General features: G+C 41.9%; 2 protein-coding genes across 2 annotated transcripts in view; one reads left to right on the top strand and one right to left on the bottom strand.

Moving 5' to 3' along the window:
- Window positions 1-23,760, top strand: part of LOC146979224 (protein NLRC3-like) — a 331,528-nt gene that overhangs the window by 142,657 nt on the left and 165,111 nt on the right. The gene's annotated exons all lie outside the window — the stretch shown is intronic.
- Window positions 1,060-23,497, bottom strand: LOC146979231 (interferon-induced very large GTPase 1-like). Its single transcript, XM_085788949.1, has 3 exons — window positions 23,431-23,497; window positions 18,289-18,401; window positions 1,060-6,055 (listed from the first exon to the last, which is right to left on the bottom strand). Exon 3 carries the CDS (start codon window positions 5,900-5,902, stop codon window positions 1,193-1,195), a length of 4,710 nt encoding a protein of 1,569 aa, XP_085645075.1. The 5' UTR covers window positions 5,903-6,055; window positions 18,289-18,401; window positions 23,431-23,497; the 3' UTR covers window positions 1,060-1,192.

Below are 23,760 nucleotides of genomic sequence, written 5' to 3'. Positions count from 1 at the left end.
ATATATCGTTGATGAAATTTCTTGCAATATATCGAATATCGCAGATATCGTGTATCGTGATATTATCATTATCGTGGGCCAAATATCGCCACAGTATCGAATCGTGAGTTACCCATATCGTCCCACCCCTAGTACAAAGGGAGGACTGAGACTGTTTGTGAATCCTGGTTTTAGAAGTCCTCACAAATGCACTTCAGATGCTTACAAATGAGATATAAAAACTGAAGTCAAAGATGGTGTGATACCTGAGACAATAAAGCAGAACGTTTAAGAGCCATATGTGATTTTATTATCAGTTTAAAACAAATGCCAATAAACATCCATCATATAGAAGCAGTTTAGATGAGTTTACTATTTACCATGGATCAACTCCAAGATGTCTACTACAATAAGATGTTGGTTCACAAACAAGCAAGAAACATGTTCTTTCTATAGATATGATGTGGCTATTATATCATACCAAGCAATAATGCACAGTTGAACATAAAATTAATATTGTCATTAATTGTCACTAATTTTAATTTACGCTAAGTTAGATACATGATACACTCCTTTAGAGACATTTTTCTAACATGACTACCATTAATGAATATCAGAATCAAATACAGAACAATACAACACCCATAAATGATGAAAAGCTTAGTAATATTGTCTTTACATGACTTAGATTCTTTGCAGTAAGTTACATATCAGATAAACTTGAGCAGAGCACAACAACAGAGCTAATGCTGATCTAGATACAATGACAAATGATTAGAGAGAAACATATCAGAGTTGAACACTTCAAATACGTCATCAACATGAAGCTTCCTGTATCAGTTAACATGACTAAACTTTTAAAGGCTTAAGAAATATAGGCAACACTTGTTATTGACATGAGTTTAGAAGTTAGTTACACAGGTTCTTTCAGAAACTTTCCCTCCATTCTCTCTTCTCTTCTCCATTCAGTTTCTGACATTATCACAATTTCACCTTCATGGAAACATTTCTTGACAAGAATTTCAACAACTTTAGATAAAATCATGATTTAACATGATCAGATAAATGTTTATGGAGTCGTTCCTCGATGCTGTGTGTTTTAAGTCTAAACATGAATAAAACAATCAGGTTTGTGAGTCCTGTGATCTGTGTTGAATTGTTAACAGTCCAATCTAAACCAAAGTTTGGGGTCTGATTGTTTTGTTGAATTCAGCTACTGCATCTCATCCAGACTTTTAATTGCATCACGTTTTGTGCATCTCCTCCACTCACTGGGAATTGATCCTCTGCCCTGGAATTTTAACTCATAGTGGCGTTCCAGATCACTTTGAAAACGACACACAAACCACTTCCAGTATGCCAGATTAGACCCACCAGCGGTAATGGTCCAGTCTTTAAAAGGTGAACCAGCAGTCCAGTACTGTTTATAGGGAAAGGACTGTTTTGAATCACGAGGGTAAAATCCCCAGTCACTTGCCATTTTTGTTGAGCAGAATTCAACAGTCATGTGGTCTGTGTCTTTCCAGGAACCTCCTCTAACTGCAGTAGATCGGTGAAAAGGAACACTGTGTTTGTCAGGACTGTGGTTTTCAACTGTGTTGGTGCAAACAGCTCCACAGAATGGACACTCTTCCCAGCAGCACTTGCACAGCTGATCAATCAGGATTTGATCAGGCTTCAGTCTGGATTCATTCATCTCTTCCAGTGAGAGGCTGCTCATCTGCTTCATGATGCGTTCAAGGCCTTTCTCTATCTGTTCTTTGAGAAACTCAAAATTGTTTATGTCTCTGAAGTTTTCAGGACAAATTACATCAAATTTAAACTTGTCTTTTATCAATTTGGAAAATTGCTCCAGCCACATCTCTATGTTTCCGCTCTGAGCTGTGACTTTGTCTGTTGCTGTGAATAAAGCCTGACTCACAGCTTCTTTCAGGTCTTCAATATTTTTCTTGAGTGTATCTCGTGCTTTATCTTGTTTGATGTATTTCTTTACCTCCTCTTTTATAAAATTTTCTACACTTCCTCTTGGGCGTCGGATGTAGGTGATGAAATCTTTGAAGTTTTCTTTCTCTGCCAGTGACTTCAACACATGTTTCTCCAGGTTCAGTCTGTTCTCCTTGAATGCTGGGACATTGCACCTCATCTCTCCAGCCAGATCGTGGGCAGTCTTGTTCCAGACAGCCTCAGCAGTGGAAACCTTCAGTTTGTCACAGATCAGTTCTCCGAGTACAACAGCAGAAGAGCTTCCTTTACAGTAGCTACTGAAAATATTGTAATATTGATCTCTTTTGCTTTCTAAATAAACACATGGATCATTCTTCTTCTTGAATTTGTTGTGGGACTCTGAAAGCCAACGCCCTGCTCTGTCAAACACATACAGTGAGAGATCAACTGTGAACTCCTTCTTCAGAGCATAGTTCCTCTCTGGTTCAAATTCTGTCACTTTGTCTTTGACAAGTTTGGCCACTTCTTGTAAATAAGTTGAACTGTAGCCACTTGTAGCTACAGGTTTGTTCTTGATTGTTTCAAGTGACTGTTTTTCAACATCGTCAATCAGGGATCTGATCTGTTGTTGGTCTTCAGACTGTAAAGAGCCTTTGAAGAAGCTGACTACTACTGACAACCCCTTCTGGACCACATACTGAGAGTAATCACCAGCCTCTGATATGTTTTTGTATCTGCCACTTTTTCTGCATTCATCTATTAGTTTCCATTCAAATCCAAGCTCATGGAGGATATTTGTCTGATCTTCCTCCAAGTTGATGTCTTCAATAGGTTTTATACCTTCAGTTAGTTCTTTCACCCAGACGCTCCAAACAGAGTCAAACTGCTGTTTCAGTTTTCCTTCATCTTTTGCCTTGTCTTTTAACTGCTGAGCGAGCTCTTTGCTTTTCTGGAGCAGCTTCTTCTCAAACTCTGCCTTCCGATCATCAAGCTTTTTACAAGCCTTTTTCTGCTGGATAACTTCATCCAGTTTTTTTTTCACTCCTCCCACCAGTTCATCATGCAACTCCTTGATCTTGGTCTCAAATCGTTTTCGCCACTGAACCAACATTTCTTTGTCTCTGTCATCATCAAAGTACTTTTTCATTTTCTCTGTGGTCTCTTCATATGTTTTGCTCATTTGTTTAGACAGATCACTGAGCTCAGTCTTGTCACATTCTCCATTTTCAATTCTGTTACGCATCTGGTCTTCAACAGTCAACATGTTGCTCCTCAGGGCCCAGGTCCAGTTCCCGTACTGAACCTCAAGTTTTCTGTACACTGCAATTTCAAGCGTGTTCTTGAAGCTGAAGACAAAGTTTTCACTGAGCAGGGCGTTCCACAGGTCCTGAACTTTGCTTTTGAACTGTGACAGAGTAAACCCAGTAGACTGTGAAGCTTTAGAGACAATGAAGTTCTTCAGCTCTTGGATGCTCTCACTATAACCTGGATTTGGAGGAGCCATAGGTGGACTTCCCTCCCATAGCTGGGCAAAGTATTTCACATCTTTTTGCACATCAAATGCAATGACGTCACTGAAAGACTTGACATTACAGACCTCCTCTTTGGCAGCTAGTTGGGCCATCTGGTCCAGTTTCTCTTGCAGGCGTCTCTTTCCATCCTTGTTCTTCTCTGCAGCTGAAATATCTGTAACATTCTGGTGAACAAACGCACAACTTGGAGAAAGTTTAACTCTCTTCATCCTCATGAAAGCCTGAACAACAATCTGCAGAACATCTTGCATGTCAGCTGGATTCTCTCCAAAGATGTTGATCAGTGTCATGTTTCCCAGACCAACAACAAAGGTTGCCAGTTCATTGTCGTGGTTTAGAGTTGTGTTACCTGCTAGTTCAAGAGCTCGCAGTCCTTCAGTGTCCACCACCAGAACATAGTCAAACTTCAACTCTGTCTTCATCTCCTCTGACACTTTGACCAGCTGCATGAAGGCTCCCTTGGTGCATCTGCCAGCACTCACTGCAAACTGTAACCCAAACATGGCATTCAGCATGGTTGATTTTCCACTGCTTTGTACGCCCAAAACTGACAACACAAAAACTCTCTTGTCGCCCAGTTTCTTGATGACTGCATCTAAAAGACTAGTGATCCATGTTAGAGGCACATGACCTGCATCACCATCCATCAGCTCCATGGGATGTCCTGATATCATCAGCTCTGCAGCCAGCTCAGGGTATTTAGACCAGTCAGTCTGTCTCCTCTGTGGTTGTTTCTCCTGATCTTTATGGGCTTCATAGATCTGTCCCATTTCTCTGAAGATGTGCTCCAAGCCAAAGTTCACTGACTGCAGTTTTTCTGATATTTTTTCAAGCTCACCTTGTTTTGTTTTTAGCTTCTTGTCATGATCTTCCTTCTCAGATTTCTTCTGCTTCTCATCACCGCTGTCAGATTTGTCATGTTTCTTCATGGCCAAGACCTCAGACCACGTCTTATCATATTTCTGGAGAATTGATGTGAGCTCGTCTGTGGAGCGGGCGTCCATTAAGATCTGAGTCCATTTCAGGAAATACTCTGTTGATGTCAAAGTGGAGAGACTTTCAGTGAACACTTCCACCAGTTTGCTGTGAGAAGCATCACATTGTTCTTGTCGTTTTTTTCCCAGTTCTTTTTCCTTTTTATTTTCCTCCTCTGTAATGTTACTTCCTGTGAGGTGATACAGGTCTTTCTTTATTTTGCACCACTCATGCCACAGTCGGCCATGACAAGGGAGGAATTCATCTTTGATTTTTGAAACATCCTTCCCCTTAAGTAAATCCACTATTTTCATAGCAGCAGATTTCCCTGTTTGACAGACTGTGTCAGCTTCATCCACTCTGATTCCAGAGACCTGGGCCATGGTTTCAAGCTGGAAGGATGTATGTGGTCCAGACAAGATCCCTGTAATGATCCTTCTTAGTTCTTCAGACATGTCTGACTGGCTTCTGTCTTTAAGACCCATTATGAATTTCCCCTCTGTTATCTTTTCAGCATCACAACTGTCATCAGCAATGAGAAAGATGAGAGGCTTTCGAGACTCAAGAAGATCTGAGAGAACTGTCATAGCTTTGCCTTTTCCTTGAAGAGTTGGTGCAAGAACAACATTGACAGAAGATTTTTCAATCAGTATGTCACGTTGTTTCATTGTTTTCATTGACAGAGCGTCACCATGAAGATTACAGAAGGCAGTGCAGTCAGTGAAGGCATCATTGGGTTTCCCAGCAGGACAGTACCAGGCAATCTCTGCTACACCATCCATCAGATGGCGAGACTTGGTGCTACCTGGACAGTCTCTGTGGAAGAAGGTGTTGTGGCGGTCGTTGATCAAAGTGTTGATCAGCTGAGATTTAGACACTGACAGTGAACCCAGGCGGAAGAATGACACCATGGGTGTCTCAGCTTCACAGATGGGTGAACTCTTGATGATGGGTGAATTATCTTTGACTTCAGTTTTCTTCCATGTTTTTCTTATTTGTCTGAATGTCCACAGAGGACACTCAACTTTCATTGTGACTGGGTCAGGGACAAGCAAAGGTAAGGCGTACTGACACTGTGAGAGCTTGGTCACCATGTTCTGCTTCAGGAAGCTGTCTGAGCAGTGAAACACTGCCATTTGAACGTCCATTGGATGAACATGAGTCTGACTTGATTGATCACAGCCCTTTCTTCTGCTCAAAATAGCACTTAACACACTGTTTCCCTTTCCTGACACTGGTTCTGAATGGCTCACCTTGGCACTGACTTGTCTTACAGATATATATCTGGCTCTGTAGTCTAACATCATCAACCTCTGAAGAAAAGTACGAGCTAGATCTTCCTCAGATGTTTCATGGTCATGTTTCACTGGTCGACCTACTTGAAGAAAATCTGCTGGTGACAACTTCTGTTGATGTTTGTCTGGAAGGTGGAGTCTCTGAAGAAGTTTTTCAGTTTCTTTTTGATTCTCCATGTTTGGCTCCCCAAAAGTCTTCACTGTCGCCTGTAAACAATTATGTACAAAAAAAGTAATGTCACTCAGTGGGAAGAAGTTAATAGTGATTCAATCTTGTGAAAGAAAAAGGATTTCTCACCTTATTTCCACTCATGTCCAAATCGATGGCACCTGTAGGACAATGAACCAAACAATAATTTGAATATGGAATGGAAATATTTTTCCAGTGGCCACTGATGTTAAAAGCTTAATTTGTTTCTGTTTCACTGTCTGTCGGTTGTACAATTTTTGTTTTGTCTCTTTAGTGCAGTTCACATGTCAATGTCATTATTGTAGCTAAATGTAATTTTGAAAACAGCAACATATTTCTGAATCAACTGTATAAAAGTCTGGCAGGGAATCTGTATGGAAGAAGTGTACAGCAAGTAATCTTAAAATCACTCAACATGTCACCAGAGACTACAGACTCATGTTAATTCAAATACTGATTTAACTGACAACAACAGCACAGCCTGAATATTCATGTGTAAAATGTTATTTGCAGCCTGCAAATCATGTTTATGTTTTGTGGTTTGGCCTGTTGCTCCACCCAGTGCTCTCTACCAATCACAGCGTCAGTGGTGTTTCAGCATCCAGGTTGCCAGTTAAGCTACAAGTGAGTTGTGGATAGAAGGGAGCTAAAACATCTCCAATTGAGATTGCAATAAAATGTTAATAATCATAATAATAAAGATTGCTTTCTAATAACGGCTATGGTCATATTTCCTTGATATCACATGGGAGAAATAAGCAGCTTATCACTCTGCTGTCCAATACACAGCCTGCTGTTGTGAGCAGATAGTTTGTTCAACCTGCATCAGCTAAAGCTAAAGGGAAGAAGTAGCTACAAAGTGAAAGTTGGAAAAGAGAGGAATTGTGGTGAAATCGAGCCAACGGTAAATAAAGTGACAGTGAATGTGTAGAGCGCTTCAAGGAGTCCGGCCCGGTCAGGTCGCCTGTCTCCGCTCGTCATGTGTTAATGTGGAGGAGAAAACTCAGACTGTGAAAACACTGAGCTGCTTGTGTCGTTTATTCTGTCGTTAACACGTCTCATTATGTTGGCTCATCTACGGTGTGAAGAACATGCACTAAGGCTCCTGTTGATGCAGTTCCGGTGTGTGGGGGGGTGTTATATATATATATTTTTTCCTATAATAACAGATATAGATCCTTCCCTCTGACTGCAGGTAGTAACTAACATATTTTAGAGAGGTGTGATCATCTTTACATTGAGACTGACTGTGTGAGTCAGCAGAGCAGAGGTTAGCATGTGGCTATCTGGCAGCCTGGAGAGTGTGGGGGGGGGACACCACATTGCTGTGTTTTGAATTTGACTGCAGCAACACTTTTGGCCACTGTCTTACAACAGCTCCTTTCAGTGGTGTGCACAGACATTTTGGGGGTCAGGTGCTCAGTGAAAAATAAGGGCACTTTATGCAGCATGTGGTACGACCTGCTCTCTTATTATAGCAGTGTGAGATTCTAAATGAAAACAAAAAAACGTTATAGACACATGTTGCACGTAATTGCATATTTATTTCATTATGTTTATAAAATTACCGCATCAATTCAAAGAGACTATGCATTGGAAACAGTAAAAACTAAAGATGCCATATTGTGCATTGTGTCAAACAAATAACCACAAGTGGGGAGACCAGCAGGCAGAGCCGCAGTTTAACACGCCCCTCTGCTGGGTCCCTCTTGTTGTCACCCACCCAGCCTATAGAAACTGTGTCTGCCTCGAGGCTGTCTAAGCCTAAACCCCAATCTAGAGGAGTTGTTTATAGCAACTTAGTTAAAATCAAAACCACTGCTCCAGCAAGCCAAACTAATAGAACTATTAAATGTGGTTTGCTCAACATTCGTTCTCTCCCATCCAAGTCTCTCCTAGTGAATGACTTAATTACAAGTCACCATATTGACATATTAACTCATTGAGTGCCGCGCTCCTTTCCAAAGTTTTAGTCAAGTGTACCGGCAAATTAGACCATATTTGACTTTTTATTTTAGAGACATAGTGTATTCTATATTATTGCCACCAACACATACTGTAGCTCATTTGAAAGGTTTAACTTTATCCTTCAAATGGCCACAAACCGTTTGTTTCTACGTGCCTCCGTTCCTGAGAAAAGTCAAGCTAAACATGGCTGGGTTTCACCAAAATCCCTCCTTTTTTTCTAGAAAAGGAGATAGAGCGTCTTTTATGAAAGGTGCGCTGTTTGTGCCTGTCGCTCTTCAGACACTCGCATTTCTGGATCAAAGGGCTCGTATAAGATAAATATATACAACAATTGTTGTTCTATTCACAAAACCACCATCGGGGGCGGGGGGGGCGCCACTAAACAGCAATAACACAGACGCAGCGTGCCGTGTCACAGCCTCTCGCCGCGGAACGTGAGGCTCTGCCGGCCACAGCGGCTCGCGAACACCGGTCCCGCCGGTGGTCGCGGTCCGTCTGTGGTACGGGTCGGTGGTGCCGGTCTGCTTTGGTCCAGAGACCATCAGATTTTACCGCGGGAGGACTTTGGGGAGGACACGGTGTTGCTCCAGATGAAGACCGGGCGGGACAGTGGGCTGAGAGCTTCCTGGTTCAGCTCCCAGCTGCTGCAGCCTCGCGGGTGAGAGCAGAGCAGCAGCGGAGCAGCTGCTGCATCTGCATGCAGAACTCCGTTTGCAGAAGCTGAGTTATGATAAAAACTTCCAGATCATGAGCTGTCATGTGACTTTGATCGTCATCTATTTCAGTTCTCCTCGTCGTAGAGTCCCCAAATTTACATATAATGTGTATTAAAGTGTCTATTTTCATAATTTAAAAAAAAAGCAAAAAACGAAAAATTTCGTTTTTGGCACTCAACGCATGGGAACGAAAAACGAGAAATTACGTGGTTGGCACTCAATGAGTTAACACTCACTGAGACCTGGTTGCAGCAAGATGAATATGTTAGTTTGAATGAATCTACCCCTCCTAGTTACATTAACTGTCATGTGCCTCGTAACACAGGCCGAGGAGGAGGAGTGGCTGCTATTTATCAGTCAAATCTGACTATCAACCCTAGACATAATAGTTCATATAATACATTTGAAAGCCTTACTGTCAGCCTCTCTCACCCAGACTGGAAAGCAGAAAAACCACTCTTACTTGCTGTAGTGTATCGTCCTCCTGCACCTTATTCTGAGTTTCTAGAAGAATTCCCTGACTTTCTGTCAAATTTAGCAATGAGCTCAGACAAAGTCATTATAGTAGGTGACTTTAACATTCATGTGGACGTCGATAATGATTCTCTGGCTACTGCCTTCAAGTCACTTTTGGATTCAGTCGGCTTCTCTCAGAGGGTAAACAAACCCACTCACACTTTTAATCATATCCTTGACTTAGTACTTACTTATGGAATAGAAGCTGACCATGTCACAGTTCTTCCTCAGAACCCCGTCTTGTCTGACCATTCTTTAATAACATTTGAATTTACTTTAACAAATTATATCCTACCTGGGAAAAAATCCCGCTACAGTAGATGTCTATCTGACACTGCTGTTTCTAGATTTAAAGAGCTTATTCCAGCAGAGCTTGCTGCCACATCCTGTAACCATATTATGGGCAGTGATGCTGACTTCACCACATTCTGTAACCATACTATGGGCAGTTATGCTGGTTTCACCCCCACACAGGTGGACTATCTTGTGGATAGCACTGCAGCAGCACTCCTTGGAACACTTGATGCTGTAGCTCCCCTCAAAAAGAAAGTTATCAATCAGAAAAGAATAGCTCCCTGGTACAGCCCAAACTTGCGCGCTTTGAAACAGAAGACCAGACAGCTGGAAAGGAAAACACATTCCAGCCAACATGAGGAAGACCGTCAAGCCTGGAAGGATAGTTTATTAATATATAAAAAAGAACTCCGTAATGCTAGAAGCAATTACTATTCATCTCTAATAGAAAAGAATAAGAACAACCCCAGGTTCCTTTTCAACACTGTGGCCAGGCTAACCAAGAACCATAGTGTTGTTGAGCCATCCATCCCTCCAACTCTCAGCAGCAACGACTTCCTAACTTTCTTTACCGAAAAGATAGTTAATATTAGAACAAAAATTGCTAGTAATGGCCCACAGATTACGATACCCATAGAAGCACCTCCCAGACTTGGTACACACTTGGACAGCTTCTCTCCCATCGACCTATCAGACTTAACTTCTGCAATTACTTCTTCCAAGTCAGCCACATGTCTGCTGGATCCAGTTCCGACAAGACTACTTAAGGATGTCTTCCCCTTAATTAACATTTCTTTTCTGAACCAAATCAATCTTTCCTTAGCCACAGGCTACGTGCCACAGGCCTTCAAGGTGGCTGTCATTAACCCTTTACTTAAAAAACCTTCTCTTGACCCAGATGTCCTTGCCAACTATCGGCCTATATCCAACCTTCCTTACATCTCTAAGATCCTTGAGAAGATTGTCCTGGAGCAGCTACATGAACATCTGCACAGCAACGTGCTCTTTGAAGCTTTCCAATCTGGATTCAGAGAACACCATAGCACTGAAACAGCACTTGTCAAAGTCTCTAATGATCTTCTTATAGCTTCAGACAGAGGTCTCGTCTCTGTTCTTGTACTTTTGGACCTCAGTGCTGCATTCGACACCATCGACCACAGCATCCTGCTGCAGAGACTAGATCATGAAATAGGGATTAAAGGAACTGCCCTCAAATGGTTTAAGTCATACTTATCTGACAGGTTTCAATTTGTTAATGTTAATAACGACCACTCAGAGTATAGCAGAGTTACGTATGGTGTACCGCAGGGTTCAGTCTTAGGGCCAATCCTCTTCATTCTTTACATGCTCCCATTAGGTGGCATCATCCGGAAGCACTCAATCAATTTTCACTGTTATGCGGATGATACGCAACTCTACTTGTCCATGGAGCCAGATGACAGAAGCCGCCTCATCAATCTGCAAGACTGTCTGAAAGACATTAGATCCTGGATGTCCTCTAACTTCTTGCTACTAAATTCAGATAAAACTGAGGTTATTGTGTTTGGACCTAAACATCTCAGGGACACGTTCTCTAATCAGATCGCTACTCTAGATGGCATCACCCTGACCCCGAGTACAACCGCGAGGAACCTTGGAGTCATTTTTGACCAGGACCTTTCCTTCAGCTCCCACATAAAACACGTGACTAGGACCGCCTTCTTCCATCTGCGCAGTATCACTAAGATTAGGAATATCCTCTCCCAGAGTGATGCTGAGAAACTAGTACATGCATTTATCACTTCTAGGCTAGACTACTGCAACTCTCTCCTGTCAGGATGTCCGAAAAACTCTCTAAAGAGTCTCCAGCTGGTCCAGAATGCCGCAGCAAGGGTTTTGACAGGAGTTAGGAAGAGAGAGCACATCTCTCCCACCTTAGCTTCTCTCCACTGGCTTCCTGTAGGATTTAGAATAGACTTCAAAATCCTTCTGCTGACTTATAAGGCTCTTAATGATAAAGCTCCAACCTATCTGAAAGAACTAATCATTCCTTACTGTCCTACCAGAGCACTCCGCTCCCAGAATGCAGGTCTGTTATGGCGCATTTCCACTAGCACGGCTCGGCTCGATACGGCTCGGCACGGCACGGCACGGCTCGGTTTGGTTGTGTTTCCATTACAACTGAGTATCACTAGTGCCGCCGTGACGTCATTTACACGGCGCCGAGCAACGCTCTAAACTCTGTAAATATATAACTTTAGCAACATTTGAAACATTTTCAGGCGAGAAAGTAGTCGTTTAGATCCCCAACGTGTTGAAAAACTGACAAAATACCAGCTGTTTACAATTTTGTTTCAACGAAGTCGGCGTTACTAAAGCTAGCCGTAGTGAGCAACGCACTTCCGGTTATTTTCACAAAATAAAACACCCGTTGCCTTTTATCATAAGGAAAGCCATTACGATAGAACTGGTGCTTTTACTTTGTAAACAGGAAGTGAACCTACCCTCGCTGTAGCTAGCTTTAAACCGCCGTTTTGACTGCTCTCGTCCCCATAACGGCATTTAATTTTCAATATGCCTTACCGGAGAGTCTTGCCAGCTCCGAGATCGGCCTGGTTCATTGTAAAACATTTATTTATTGATGTAATGTGGTGTTTTCTGTGCGTACAGACCCCAAGGCAGTGCTGCTCTTCTTTCTAACCACAAACAAACTGCTGCTACAGCCACAATTGTTAGATTTAATCAATGAGACCAACATTTAAGAGTTTAACCAGCCGGTGGTAAACCTCTAAAAAGCCATCGGGGAAGTTAATTAGCGGTCTGTTCTCCTCGGGGTGACGGTGGTAGGCTGGCCGGCGGAGCACGTCAGGAGCCGGGCTGCTGCCTCTGTGATGTCGCGGTCGCTGCTCGGACCTGGAGCTTCACTTCTCCGAAAAACATCGGGGCAAACTTCTAAACAGCCGTCGTTTGGATAAACTAACCGCACATGGGATCTAAACAGTTACTTTCTCGCATGAAAAAATATTAAAACTTAATAAAGTCACGTAATAACAGAGCCAGTCTAAATATTAGAAATTCTCTGGTAATAACAGCTTCAGCAGGAACATTTCTGTTGTCGGTCGTCGAGTGGTTATGACGCTTCCAGTGACGACACTCATCGGCCAATCAGTGGAAGGCAGTCGGCTGACGTCACGTTTTAGTAACGCTTCGGCTCGCTTGGAACCAGGGCTGAGGTGATACCAAAACTGTACCCGGTTGCAGGTACTGCGTGCTAGTGGAAACACGCAATAGCGCGCCGAGCCGTGCCGTACCGAGCCGAACCGTGCTAGTGGAAATGCGCCATTAGTGACTCCCAGTATCTCTAAAAACAGACTGGGAGGTAGAGCCTTCAGTTACCGGGCTCCTTTACTGTGGAACCAGCTCTCTCCATGGGTCAGAGAGGCAGACACTCTAACTACATTTAAGTCTAGACTTAAGACCTTCCTTTATGACAGGGCTTTTAGTTAGGGCTGGTTCAGGTAGCTCTGAACCATTTTATAGCTACGCTGCTATAGGCTTAGACTGCTGGGGACACATCTGGTTACACAGAGCCCTCTCCTTTCTCCTCCTCTCCTCTCGTCTCCTCTCCTCTCCTCTCCTCTCCTCTCCTCTCCTCTCCTCTCCTCTCCTCTCCTCTCCTCTCCTCTCCTCTCCTCTTCTCTCCTCTCCTCTCCTCTCCTCTCCTCCCCTCCCCTCTCCTCTCCTCTCCTCTCTTCTCCTCAGTATATTTTTGAACTGTCATTTTCTGTTGTACTTTGTAGTTTGGCCTTGGTGTCTCTCTCTCTCTCTGTGTTTCCACAGATCCACCGGAGCTCCATCTCTCTGCACCAGCCGCCGCCTGCATCGCCCCCCTCCCACCCCTTCCCCTGCTGTTAGACCGGCCTCCCCTTCCTTCCCATGGACCAGTCTGCCACCCAGTCCTCCCATCGAGCTGACCAGCTCCCCCCCGCCCCCTCCGCCCCCTCCCCTCACCAGAGACTGCCTTCATCAACTCCTGCTAACATTTCCATATTTCGCACATTCTGTGACAAACTGTAAACTGTTTTCTTGTCTGTAACAACATCTCTGTCCCGTCTGTCCGTCCTGGGTGATGATCCCTCCTCTGTTGCTCACCCTGAGGTTTCTCCGACTTTTCCCTGTTAAAAGGGTTTTCTATGGAGTTTTTCCTCAGTGGATGTGAGGGTCTAAGGACAGAGGATGTTGTTACGATGCCATGTAAAGCCCTTTGAGACAAACTGTTTGTAAAAACGGGCTATACAAATAAAATTGCCTTGCCTTGCCTTGCCTTGTAGTCATAGGTCTATAGGTTTTCCTCCCTTACATGGGTTAAAAAAACAATACAAAACAAAAACCTTTGTACCTCTCCACAGTCAGCCATAGAGATCATGTCAGTTTTGTTTGATATGCACACATATGTATACACACCTTTAGCAAGTTTCCTGTAACAGACAGCGTCCTCACACAGCCGTAATGAAAAACAAAACACAAACAAACTATCATCTCTCTTAGCCAACCACAGCCTCGGCATCAGATAGTGAGTATATAGCCCAGCCTTTCTCAAAGTGGGAGCCACGGCACCCTGGGGTGCCGTCTGACTGGGTCAAGGGTGCTGTGAAAAAAATACCTCTTCTGACATTTCATAGAATACATTCTGTTCACATATATGAGAGGCGCCGTGTCCACCGGACGCCCTTTTAGCGCTCTGGCTGCTACTTTCCATTCAGATCCTCGGAAAAAAGCTCTCGCGCTTTCTTTTTTTGTCGCGGCGCTCAGAGCGCTCAGAGTTGAAATATGTTCAACTTTTGGAACAGAGCTGCACTTATCAAGCGGCTCGGACGTGAGGCGGCTCGTTTGTTCAGAGAGAGAGAGAGAGAGAGAGAGAGAGAGAGAGAGGGAGAGAGAGAGAGAGAGGGAGAGAGAGAGGGAGAGAGAGAGAGAGAGAGAGAGAGAGAGAGAGAGAGAGAGAGAGAGAGAGAGAGAGAGGGAGAGAGAGAGAGAGACGGCGCTCAGAGCAGTAGGGGCCGTGTCCACCGGACACCGGACACTATGAAAAAAATGCGTAGTACCAGGCTCACATCTCCCTGATGGTGAGTCACCCCCTCCTCTCTCCAGTGGATCTGTGTCCGCTCTGTGTCCGCTCTGTTCCCACTCCGGTGCGTTTGATGTATAAAAACACTCTGCCGTTTGCGCCGGTAGGAGGGACGAGGGGAGTGCCTGCGTCGGCCTGCACCAGACTGTGCCGTGCACTAAACTTGCAAAATGCGCCTGGACACGCCTCGTTGGCGCGGCAAAGCTGCGCGCTGCCTAGACTGCGCCTCGTCTACAAAACTAGAACCCGATAATGTAATAAATCCCCGATAATGTAATAAAAAAATTCACTTGAGTGGATTGAAAATGTAATAAAACCTGATAATGTAATAACTTCCCAATAATAATAATAGTAATAAAGTGCATTTCCCAATAATGTAATACACTAAACACAATGTCTTTTTCCGCCATGTTGGATTAAGTTTAAGTTTAACATCAGGATACTCAAAGATCAGACATGAATCTTAGTGCAAAGAATAATCATACTTTCATCAGGTAAATGTGTCTACTTTCTTACCCTTTTACAATGTGGATCTAAAAGCTGCCATAGACAATATACTGTAGCAATATTACTATTGTTAAAGGTGTACAGAAAAGAAAATTGAATTTGATCCCACTGTGGGTCCTAACATTAGTGTAAAAACTCATCTATCAGATGATGTAGCCCAAACTTTGTGCAAAATTCTATTTTTGATTAAATCTGGGATGAAGGTGAGGTTGTTTTTTTTTCGCATTGGATAATGCAGGCGCACAGATTATACGCCACGTTGCTCACGATTCACCAGCCACTGATATTGGATCAGTCATCCGTCAATCAAACGTCTGAGACACACACACACACACACACACGGAGCTCGGGCTTGCCCCAAGCTTTGAATATCCCGCCCGCTCGATAACGACCAATCAAATTAATTTTCCCTACTCAGGTAAACTCGTGTTGCAGCTCGTGACAACTCGGCGCGACAAACAGGACAAACGGCCATTTCTGTACAGCTTTAAAGACAATAATAGTAATATAGCTGCAAGCAGCAATGAAGGGGTCAAGCAACAATAGGCCAGAGTAGCCGTGGCAACAAGATAGAACTACGTCAACACTTAAAACAAGTTTCACATGTGAAAATGGATAATGTGATTTTAACAACTTTCAAAATGGCAGCAAAATTCTGCTGTTTTCGTTTAGAAACTGTACGTGGAGTTCTGACAGCATAAGCAGAAATTTAAAGTATAAAAAGTTAATATGTTTAAAATCCACACGTGTGAAGAGAAAGCAGTTTAAACACAGCGCCCCCCAAGGTCAAAAGTCACACTTTTTTGTGGTATCCCCAGGATGATGTCATGAATCTATGGACCATGTTTTGCAGCCATGCTGTCGTCTTTGGTTGGCCGTCACAGCCAAGCTGTTTTTAAATTTGAGAAGAATCTATTTGACACATTTGTTCCGCTTGGTTTGAAGAAAAATAATGCATCCACAGAATGTCTAGAGGGGTGCAGAATAAAAGTATTAATTTTACTGAATTTTTTTTTTATGATTCAACTTTTATTGAGTTTTTAAATTTTTTACAAGACCAGACTAACAACCAGAAAAGAAAAATAAATAAATAAATAAAGCAAAATGAAGATACACAATCTTATTGTGACAATAGAACATAAAAGTAAAAACAATAAATAAAATAAGTACATAAGAAGTCCAAAACAGTTAGATTAGTCCACGCTCAATATATTCACCAGTCCAGGTACCAAGGGACAACCACCACACATTACATGTCTATTCATAGTCCCATGTAAAATTCACTGCCTACAGGTAGTCTTCCAATAAACAGATCCCTGTATCACACCCAGTCCACCTCCACCTTCATTTCCATGCAAAACAATCTGTCGCCTATAATGATCCGTGTACACAGATATAGGGTGACATCAGGTAAAATGAGCCATTTAAGGTTTGAGCCTCCTAGTTTTTTAAGTTTTAACAGGCAATGGCTGTAAATTATTTCAAATTGTTGCTACAACTGTACTTGACAAAAAACAATTGATTTGAGTCTCTGGTTGTTGTTGTGGATGGGACAATGCTTTATATCCAGCCTGCTGAGGAGAAGTGTGCGAAAAGTGGCCTGGCAAACAAATTTCACTTGAAACTGATAAGGTTGATAACTCCGTAAAAAAAAACAGATCTACAATAAAAAATGTGATTTATAATACACATTGTGATTGCCCCCATTGGATAGAATGCAAAATTCTTGCTAAGCTGACTTATTTCTAATTTAAATGCATTTTTTGTGGGTGGCCCAATTTACCTTAATGCATCATGGTAAATTGAGCCATGCATTTCAGCTAAAATGGGCCACCTTGAGTTTTGATGGTTTCTCCAGCATATATTACGTCACCCTATTTTAGCTACCCTGCAAGGAGTATAGTCTCAAAAACATTCCCCATTTCTCATTGTATTTAGGCAAAGTAGCTGCCTTTGAAAGGATGTCCTATAGTATAACAAATTTTACTGAATTTAAAAAAAAAAAAAGTATATAAATAATTGTTTAATACATTTTGGCGGGTGCGAAATATATAAATATTTACATCTGGTCACGTTGCCAACGTCGGCATGGAATGATCTCTGTGGCAACAGCATTAGAACGTTGATGTCATGTGTAACTGCTGTAACTGGCAACCAGTAAAACAGAAGGTTGGAGCGATAGCAGCGACACCTACTGGCCAAGAGGAATTAAACTTGTAGCTATCACCTTTAAGATTGGACAGAATATGTGTCCCCCTAGAGGTCAAAGGTCACCAGATGTTCTGGCTGTCCCCAGGATGATGAGTCTTTATACCAAGTTTGGTTGAGATATGTTGAAGGGTTGCTGAGAAATGGACTTACTTCCTGTTTGGCGACCTCAATGTCAAGTTTGATTGGCTGTCACGGCTAAGCGCCTTTGAATTTGAAGAAGATGCTGAATGCATTTGTGTGTCATGGTCTGAATATCATCTGGGCGACGTTTCAAGAAGATTAGACAAAATTTGTGACCAGAGAGGCCTTTTAAAGGTTTTTGATCAAATCAAAGATGGTGGAAATCCAATATGGCGGAAAAGGACATTGAGGATACGTTTACCTCGGCTTGGCCCGAGGGCTCCAGTGATACATCGTTTGGGAAAACGGATGAACGGGTCAAAGTTAACCATTCATGCATGTCCAACTTTGACCTGTTGGTGGCGCTTACACAGAAATATAACCTTGAACACACCACTTGAAACCAAGTAAAGGGCGATTATTACATTATCAGGTCCCTTGAAATGGAAGGCTAACCTGATAATGTAATAATTGTAATAATTATTGGTAATAATTATTGGTTAAGAGTGTATTACATTACTATTGGGAAATGCACTTTATTACATTATTGGGAAGTTATTACATTATCAGGTTTTATTACATTTTCAATCCACTCAAGTGAATTTTTTTATTACATTATTGGGGTTATTAGCTACATTATCGGGGATTTATTACATTATCGGGTTCTACAGGCCCAATAAATTTTTTGTTCTCCTTTCAGAGTTGTCTGACTGAAATGGTTTTACGTATGAGTAATTCAGATGTGTGATGAACAACAAACTAACTGTTCAGATATTTGAGCTTAATGTTTTGTAAAATACATTCGAAAAGTTTTGGGGAAAGTGAAATGAGAAAAACTGTAACTGTTCTGCTTTAAAATGTGAGAATGATGTTTTTGATGTGAGAATTGCATCACAGTGACTGAGAATAACTGGTAATGAATCAGAAATGTCACCTTTCACACTGATTGCAGATGTAGCAAAGAGTTGACTTCAGATTCTTCTTCCACTATAGTACTGCCATCGTCTGCTCTGGGTGTCCAGCAGCACTGTCATTCTCTGGATCACACTGATGAAACAAGACATTTTATTTAGTCAACTGCTATAGAATCCATAACTACAAAGCAACACTCATGAAACACTCAGGTATTCTCCACCAGTCCAGAGACAACAACACAAAATCTTTGCAAGGGGAAGAACATGATTAAATTAAATATGCAGGTAGGTTTACATTTTTGTGAGAACATAAGCTGCCTGACATAAGTGTTTTTAACTTGAAAACCAGAACTGTGTAATATGCAGTGTTGGAAATGAATAGGCAAGGCAAGGCAATTTTATTTGCATAGCACGTTTTGACAAACAACTAGTTCCTTCTCTCAAGAAAGGGTCAAATTACTTTACAAATTACTGCTCTATAAAAGTGACTAGTTTTTTGGAAAAGTAACTTTAGGGTTACTTTTTCTATTTAAATTGCAATAATTGTAATCATGTTATTCACTTAGTTATACAACACTGGTCACATGTAATGAGAGTTGTGTCAATGCAGAAATGACTACTGGATCATATCTCTGTTCTGTGTTGATCTTTTTTATTATCCATTATGGCATTTTGTTTAAAGCAGAAGTAAGTGATATATTTGTGTTAATATAAGTCTTAAATAGTTGTATCTTCCGACAGCAATCACTTCTATAGAGTGTTTGGTCTGAAACACGGGTCTGTCAGTCACTCTGCTCTGCTCTGAGCCCAGGAGAAAACTTTCCTTGTATCCTACAACCTTTATCCAATGAGGAGAGAGAACGGCATAAAGGGGCAGTCCTCTCTGTGTGTGCAGCCAAGGGATGCGCCTGAATGTGGTGACGTAGGGACGAGGACTGTTATGGTGCGTTCAAGGCAACTCGTAACTGGTGTTTTTCCGACCTGTGAAGTTGTACCAGTTCGATCTGGTACGAGTTCACGGGTCAGAAGTTACGAGTGGCCGTTATAGTGACTTTCACAGGTAAAACAGGTCGGAGAAACACGAGTGGGTTGCCTGGAACGCTACAAAGTCGTAAGTCGTGACTTGAAGCTGTAATTTACGATTTCAAAAGCCTGCCTGGAACGCAGCATTAGCCAAAACCACCGGATCGCTTACTTCTGCTTTAAGGCCTAGTCCACAGGAACACGGGTATTTTTGAAACCAAACTTTTATGGACCCCGGTTAAAAAATGTTTGCGTCCACACCACCGGTGTGATAAAAAATAACTCCGTCCACATGAAACCGCAAATCAGTCTCAAACAATGTCATGTGCATTCCAAAGCAGGTGGCGATATCACTCCTAGCAGGAAAGCAGCTGTAACTTGTACAGAGAGAGTGGAGACCAAAGTCCTCTCTGGTGGAAGCTCAAACTGACCGGCACCGCCAGACCAGTCCGTGCTACTAACACACCCCGCCCGTAATCTCTTGTTTATGACAGATAGGAAAATACACAAATACACACATGGTAACGATAATCCATTGATCCACTGATTGATTCTGAAAGGCTTCATTGAAAACAAATGTAGCTATAGGATGGGAGGAAGCAAAACAGTGGGGAAGTGACCGCAGTTTACTATTTGATAAAAGCTGATTTTCACCATATCAGCATTATGTTTACATATGGTGACCACGCGGTTTTGTATTAGTGTCCACATGTTTAGTGATTATTGATATTCACAGTAGCCTAATAGTCCACTCATATGCGTCTGAGCGGTCAGCGCATGATGATCCATGGGTCAGCGTTGAGAAGCATAACGTGCTAGCAACAGTAACCAAGGGGGGGCGGGGCTTCGTGAAAAATGTGCGGTTTTCCTATCCACACATGAAGCTGAAACCAGAGTTTTCTAAAAAGTTAATCTTGGACTCCGGTTACAAAAAACTTTGGTTTCAGGAGCCACAACTGCAGTTACGTGTGGACGAAAGAACAAACCGTGTAGAGAAACACACGGTTTCAAAAATACCCGCATTCGTGTGGACGGCCCCTAAGATTAGTTAAAGGGACAACGAGGAGTTTTGGAAAGCAAAGTGATTCCACACTACATTTCCCATGAGGCTCTGGGTGCACGGTGAAATTCTTGGACTGGCGGAAGACGGATGTCTTGCCAAGAATGTTTTCATTCATCAAGAATGAAAGTCAGAGGTTCGAAGGTTCACTGCAAATCAATTTTGCTATTATATTATAGCTGCTGCGCAGCGATGGGTCGGGTCCGGGCTACTTTTGGGCAAATTTAGGCAATTCTGAGCAACAAACTGGAGAACAGGAAGACAGGACGGTTGACCTTATAATGTTCAATTTGCATCAGTTGAGGATTGAACCCACAACCTTTGGAACCAGAGACCGTTGTCTATCGCACTGAGCTAATTGACATGTGGCAGTTCAACAGTGGCTTCACAAATTGAGTAAGCCATTCACTGTCGTGTAGGCAGATTTGAAACCACAGTAAAAAGAAAAATCAGTTTTTGAGGTAAAATAATGATATGTATTTGTCAAACATCTACTATGAGTCTAAGATCTTAGGAGCCTTCGCACATGGTCCAGTCCAAGCTATTTGGATTTTTTTTTTTCTGTGATGCCACCATTAGGACAATTGTCTTGTGTTTCGTGTTGAGGACATCTGACATTATGATCTGTCATCATCATTATCATTGCCCTTGCTGGGTCTCGAACCCACAGCCTCTGACACCAAGAACCAGCTCCTAACTCGCTAAGCTAATTGGCTGGTAGTGAGACCTGCTGTGTAGCTTCATTTATCCACTCAGGTGAGTCAGTGCCCGGGCAGCTGTTGTGATGAAATGGCCAAAAGTCAGAAATTCAGTCATCTAAACAAAAATCTGATAATACATAAATTGCATCTTGACAGCATGGAAATGTTGGTGATTTGTTTTTAATGATAAGTGTTTTGCTTCATAAGAGAAAATATGATGTTTAAAAATTCCAGTCTCACATTGACTGCAGTTGTTCCCATGAGAGCAGAATTCAAAATATTCTCAAAAATTCAGTTTTTGAGATAAAATTCTGATATTTGCTAAACTTCATCAACCATGACTCCAGAATATTCTCATTTTTTTTCAGGAAGTTTGAAAATGTATTTATCAAGAATTTGATGGTATATGTTTACAGTACCGTTTACAGTCAAACGTTTTCATGCACTGTAGGCTCAATTTTTGCTTAATCAAAAATCCGAGAAACAAGTTTTGCGGAGGACAGTCTGGAGATGCTCTGTAGCAAGTTTGGTGTCAATTGAGCAAAAATTGTGGGAGGAGATACATTTTAAAAGTTTTACAGTTATTGAAAAAAACAGAGTGATGGACTTCATAATTTGTAATAAGTTTAAGTGGACAAAAGTTTCAGCAGTATTGAGGCGACATTGTGGTGAAGTTTCAACACTGTAGCATCTACCGTTGGTTTGGTAGGAATTTTTAAAGTTTTTAAATTTAAACGCTTATTGTGCCCCCCCTAGGAGGGGGGGGCACATGTCCTTGGAGTTGAGTGAATCTGGCATGGGTTTGGATGTTTCTGTGAAGTTTGGTGAGTTTTCACCCATGGGAAGTATGACTTCCTTGGAAGAAGAAAGAAAGAAGAAGAAGAAGATTATAGCTGCTGCGCAGCGATGGGTCGGGTCCGGGCTACTTTTGGGCAAATTTAGGCAATTCTGAGCAACAAACAGGAGAATAGGAAGACAAGACAGTTGACCTTATAATGTTCAATTTGCATTAGTTGAGGATTGAACCCACAACCTCAGGAACCAAAGACTGTTGTCTATCGCACTGAGCTACTTGACAAGTGGCATTCAACAGTGGCTTCACAAATTGAGTAAGCCATTCACTGTCGTGTAGGCAGATTTGAAACCACAGTAAAAAGAAAAATCAGTTTTTGAGGTAAAATAATGATATGTATTTGTCAAACATCTACTATGAGTCTAAGATGTTAAGAGCTTTCGCACATGGTCCAGTCCAAGCTATTTGGATCATCATCGTCATCATCTCCCTTGCTGGGTCTCGAACTCACAATCTCTGACACCAAGAACCAGCTCCTAACTCGCTGAGCTAATTGGCTGGTAGTGAGACCTGCTGTGTAGCTTCATTTATCCACTCAGGTGAGCCAGTGCCCGGGCAGCTGTTGTGATGAAATGGTCAAAATGTCAATAATTCAGTCATCTAAACAAAAATCTGATAATACATAAATTGCATCTTGACAGCATGGAAATGTTGGTGATTTGTTTTTAATGATACGTGTTTTGCTTCATAAGAGAAAATATGATGTTTATAAATTCCACTCTCACATTGACTGCAGTTGTTTCCATGAGAGCAGAATTCAAAATGTTCTCAAAAATTCAGTTTTTGAATTAAAATTCTGATATTTGCTAAACTTCATCAACCATGACTCCAGAATATTCTCATTTTTTTTCAGGAAGTTTGAAAATGTATTTAGCAAGAATTTGATGGTATATGTTTACAGTACTGTTTACAGTCAAACGTTTTCATGCACTCTAGGCTCAATTTTTGCTTAATCAAAAATCCGAGAAACAAGTTTTGTGGAGGACGGTCTGGAGATGCTCTGTAGCAAGTTTGGTGACAATTGAGCAAAAATTGTGGGAGGAGATACATTTTAAAAGTTTTACAGTTATTGAAAAAAACAGAGTGATGGACTTCATAATTTGTAATAAGTTTAAGTGGACAAAAGTTTCAGCAGTATTGAGGCTACATTGTGGTGAAGTTTCAACACTGTAGCATCTACCGTTGGTTTGGTAGGAATTTTTAAAGTTTTTAAATTTAAACGCTTATTGTGCCCCCCCTAGGAGGGGGGGGCACATGTCCTTGGAGTTGAGTGAATCTGGCATGGGTTTGGATGTTTCTGTGAAGTTTGGTGAGTTTTCGCCCATGGGAAGTATGACTTCCTTGGAAGAAGAAAGAAAGAAAGAAAGAAAGAAAGAAGAAGAATTCCTAGGAATACAATAGTGTCCCGGCAGCTTAGCTGCCCGGACCCTAAAGAATTCCTAGGAATACAATAGTGTCCTGGCAGCTTAGCTGCCCGGACCCTAATAACCAATGACTGATGTAGGTGAAAAAATGCTGCCTTTACCTGCTTTCAGCTGCACTCTTCTCCAACTTCAACCCAGAGTCAGAAAAAGGAGAATACAAATGGATCTGTATTGAAAACAATATTTGTTTAACAAACCGTACTGATTTTATGAAACATTTTTAAAATCACAATTCTTATTGTCCCAGAAATAGGAGGACCGTCTGACTCTATGAACAGCACTCTGACTGTTCAGACCACAGCCACATTTCTCTCAGAGGACAAGCTGGCTCATCCTTTACTTAAAAAACCTTCTCCAGTGTTTTTATTGTATTTTGTCAAGTACTTTTATATCATATCATGTCATTGTTAAGTAAGCTTCTGGACGATCTA

This window comes from Trachurus japonicus, chromosome 10 (genome assembly GCF_045865225.1).
Source record: "Trachurus japonicus isolate A0001 chromosome 10, Traja_1.0".
Lineage (NCBI taxonomy): Eukaryota > Metazoa > Chordata > Actinopteri > Carangiformes > Carangidae > Trachurus > Trachurus japonicus.
The sequence above is the reverse complement of the archived record's forward strand: the minus strand, read 5'-3'. Positions and strand labels throughout refer to the sequence as shown.

Excerpts from the sequence above, each read along its gene's own strand:
- LOC146979231 (XM_085788949.1), bottom strand. The coding sequence starts at position 5,902 with ATGGAGAATCAAAAAGAAACTGAAAAACTTCTTCAGAGACTCCACCTT.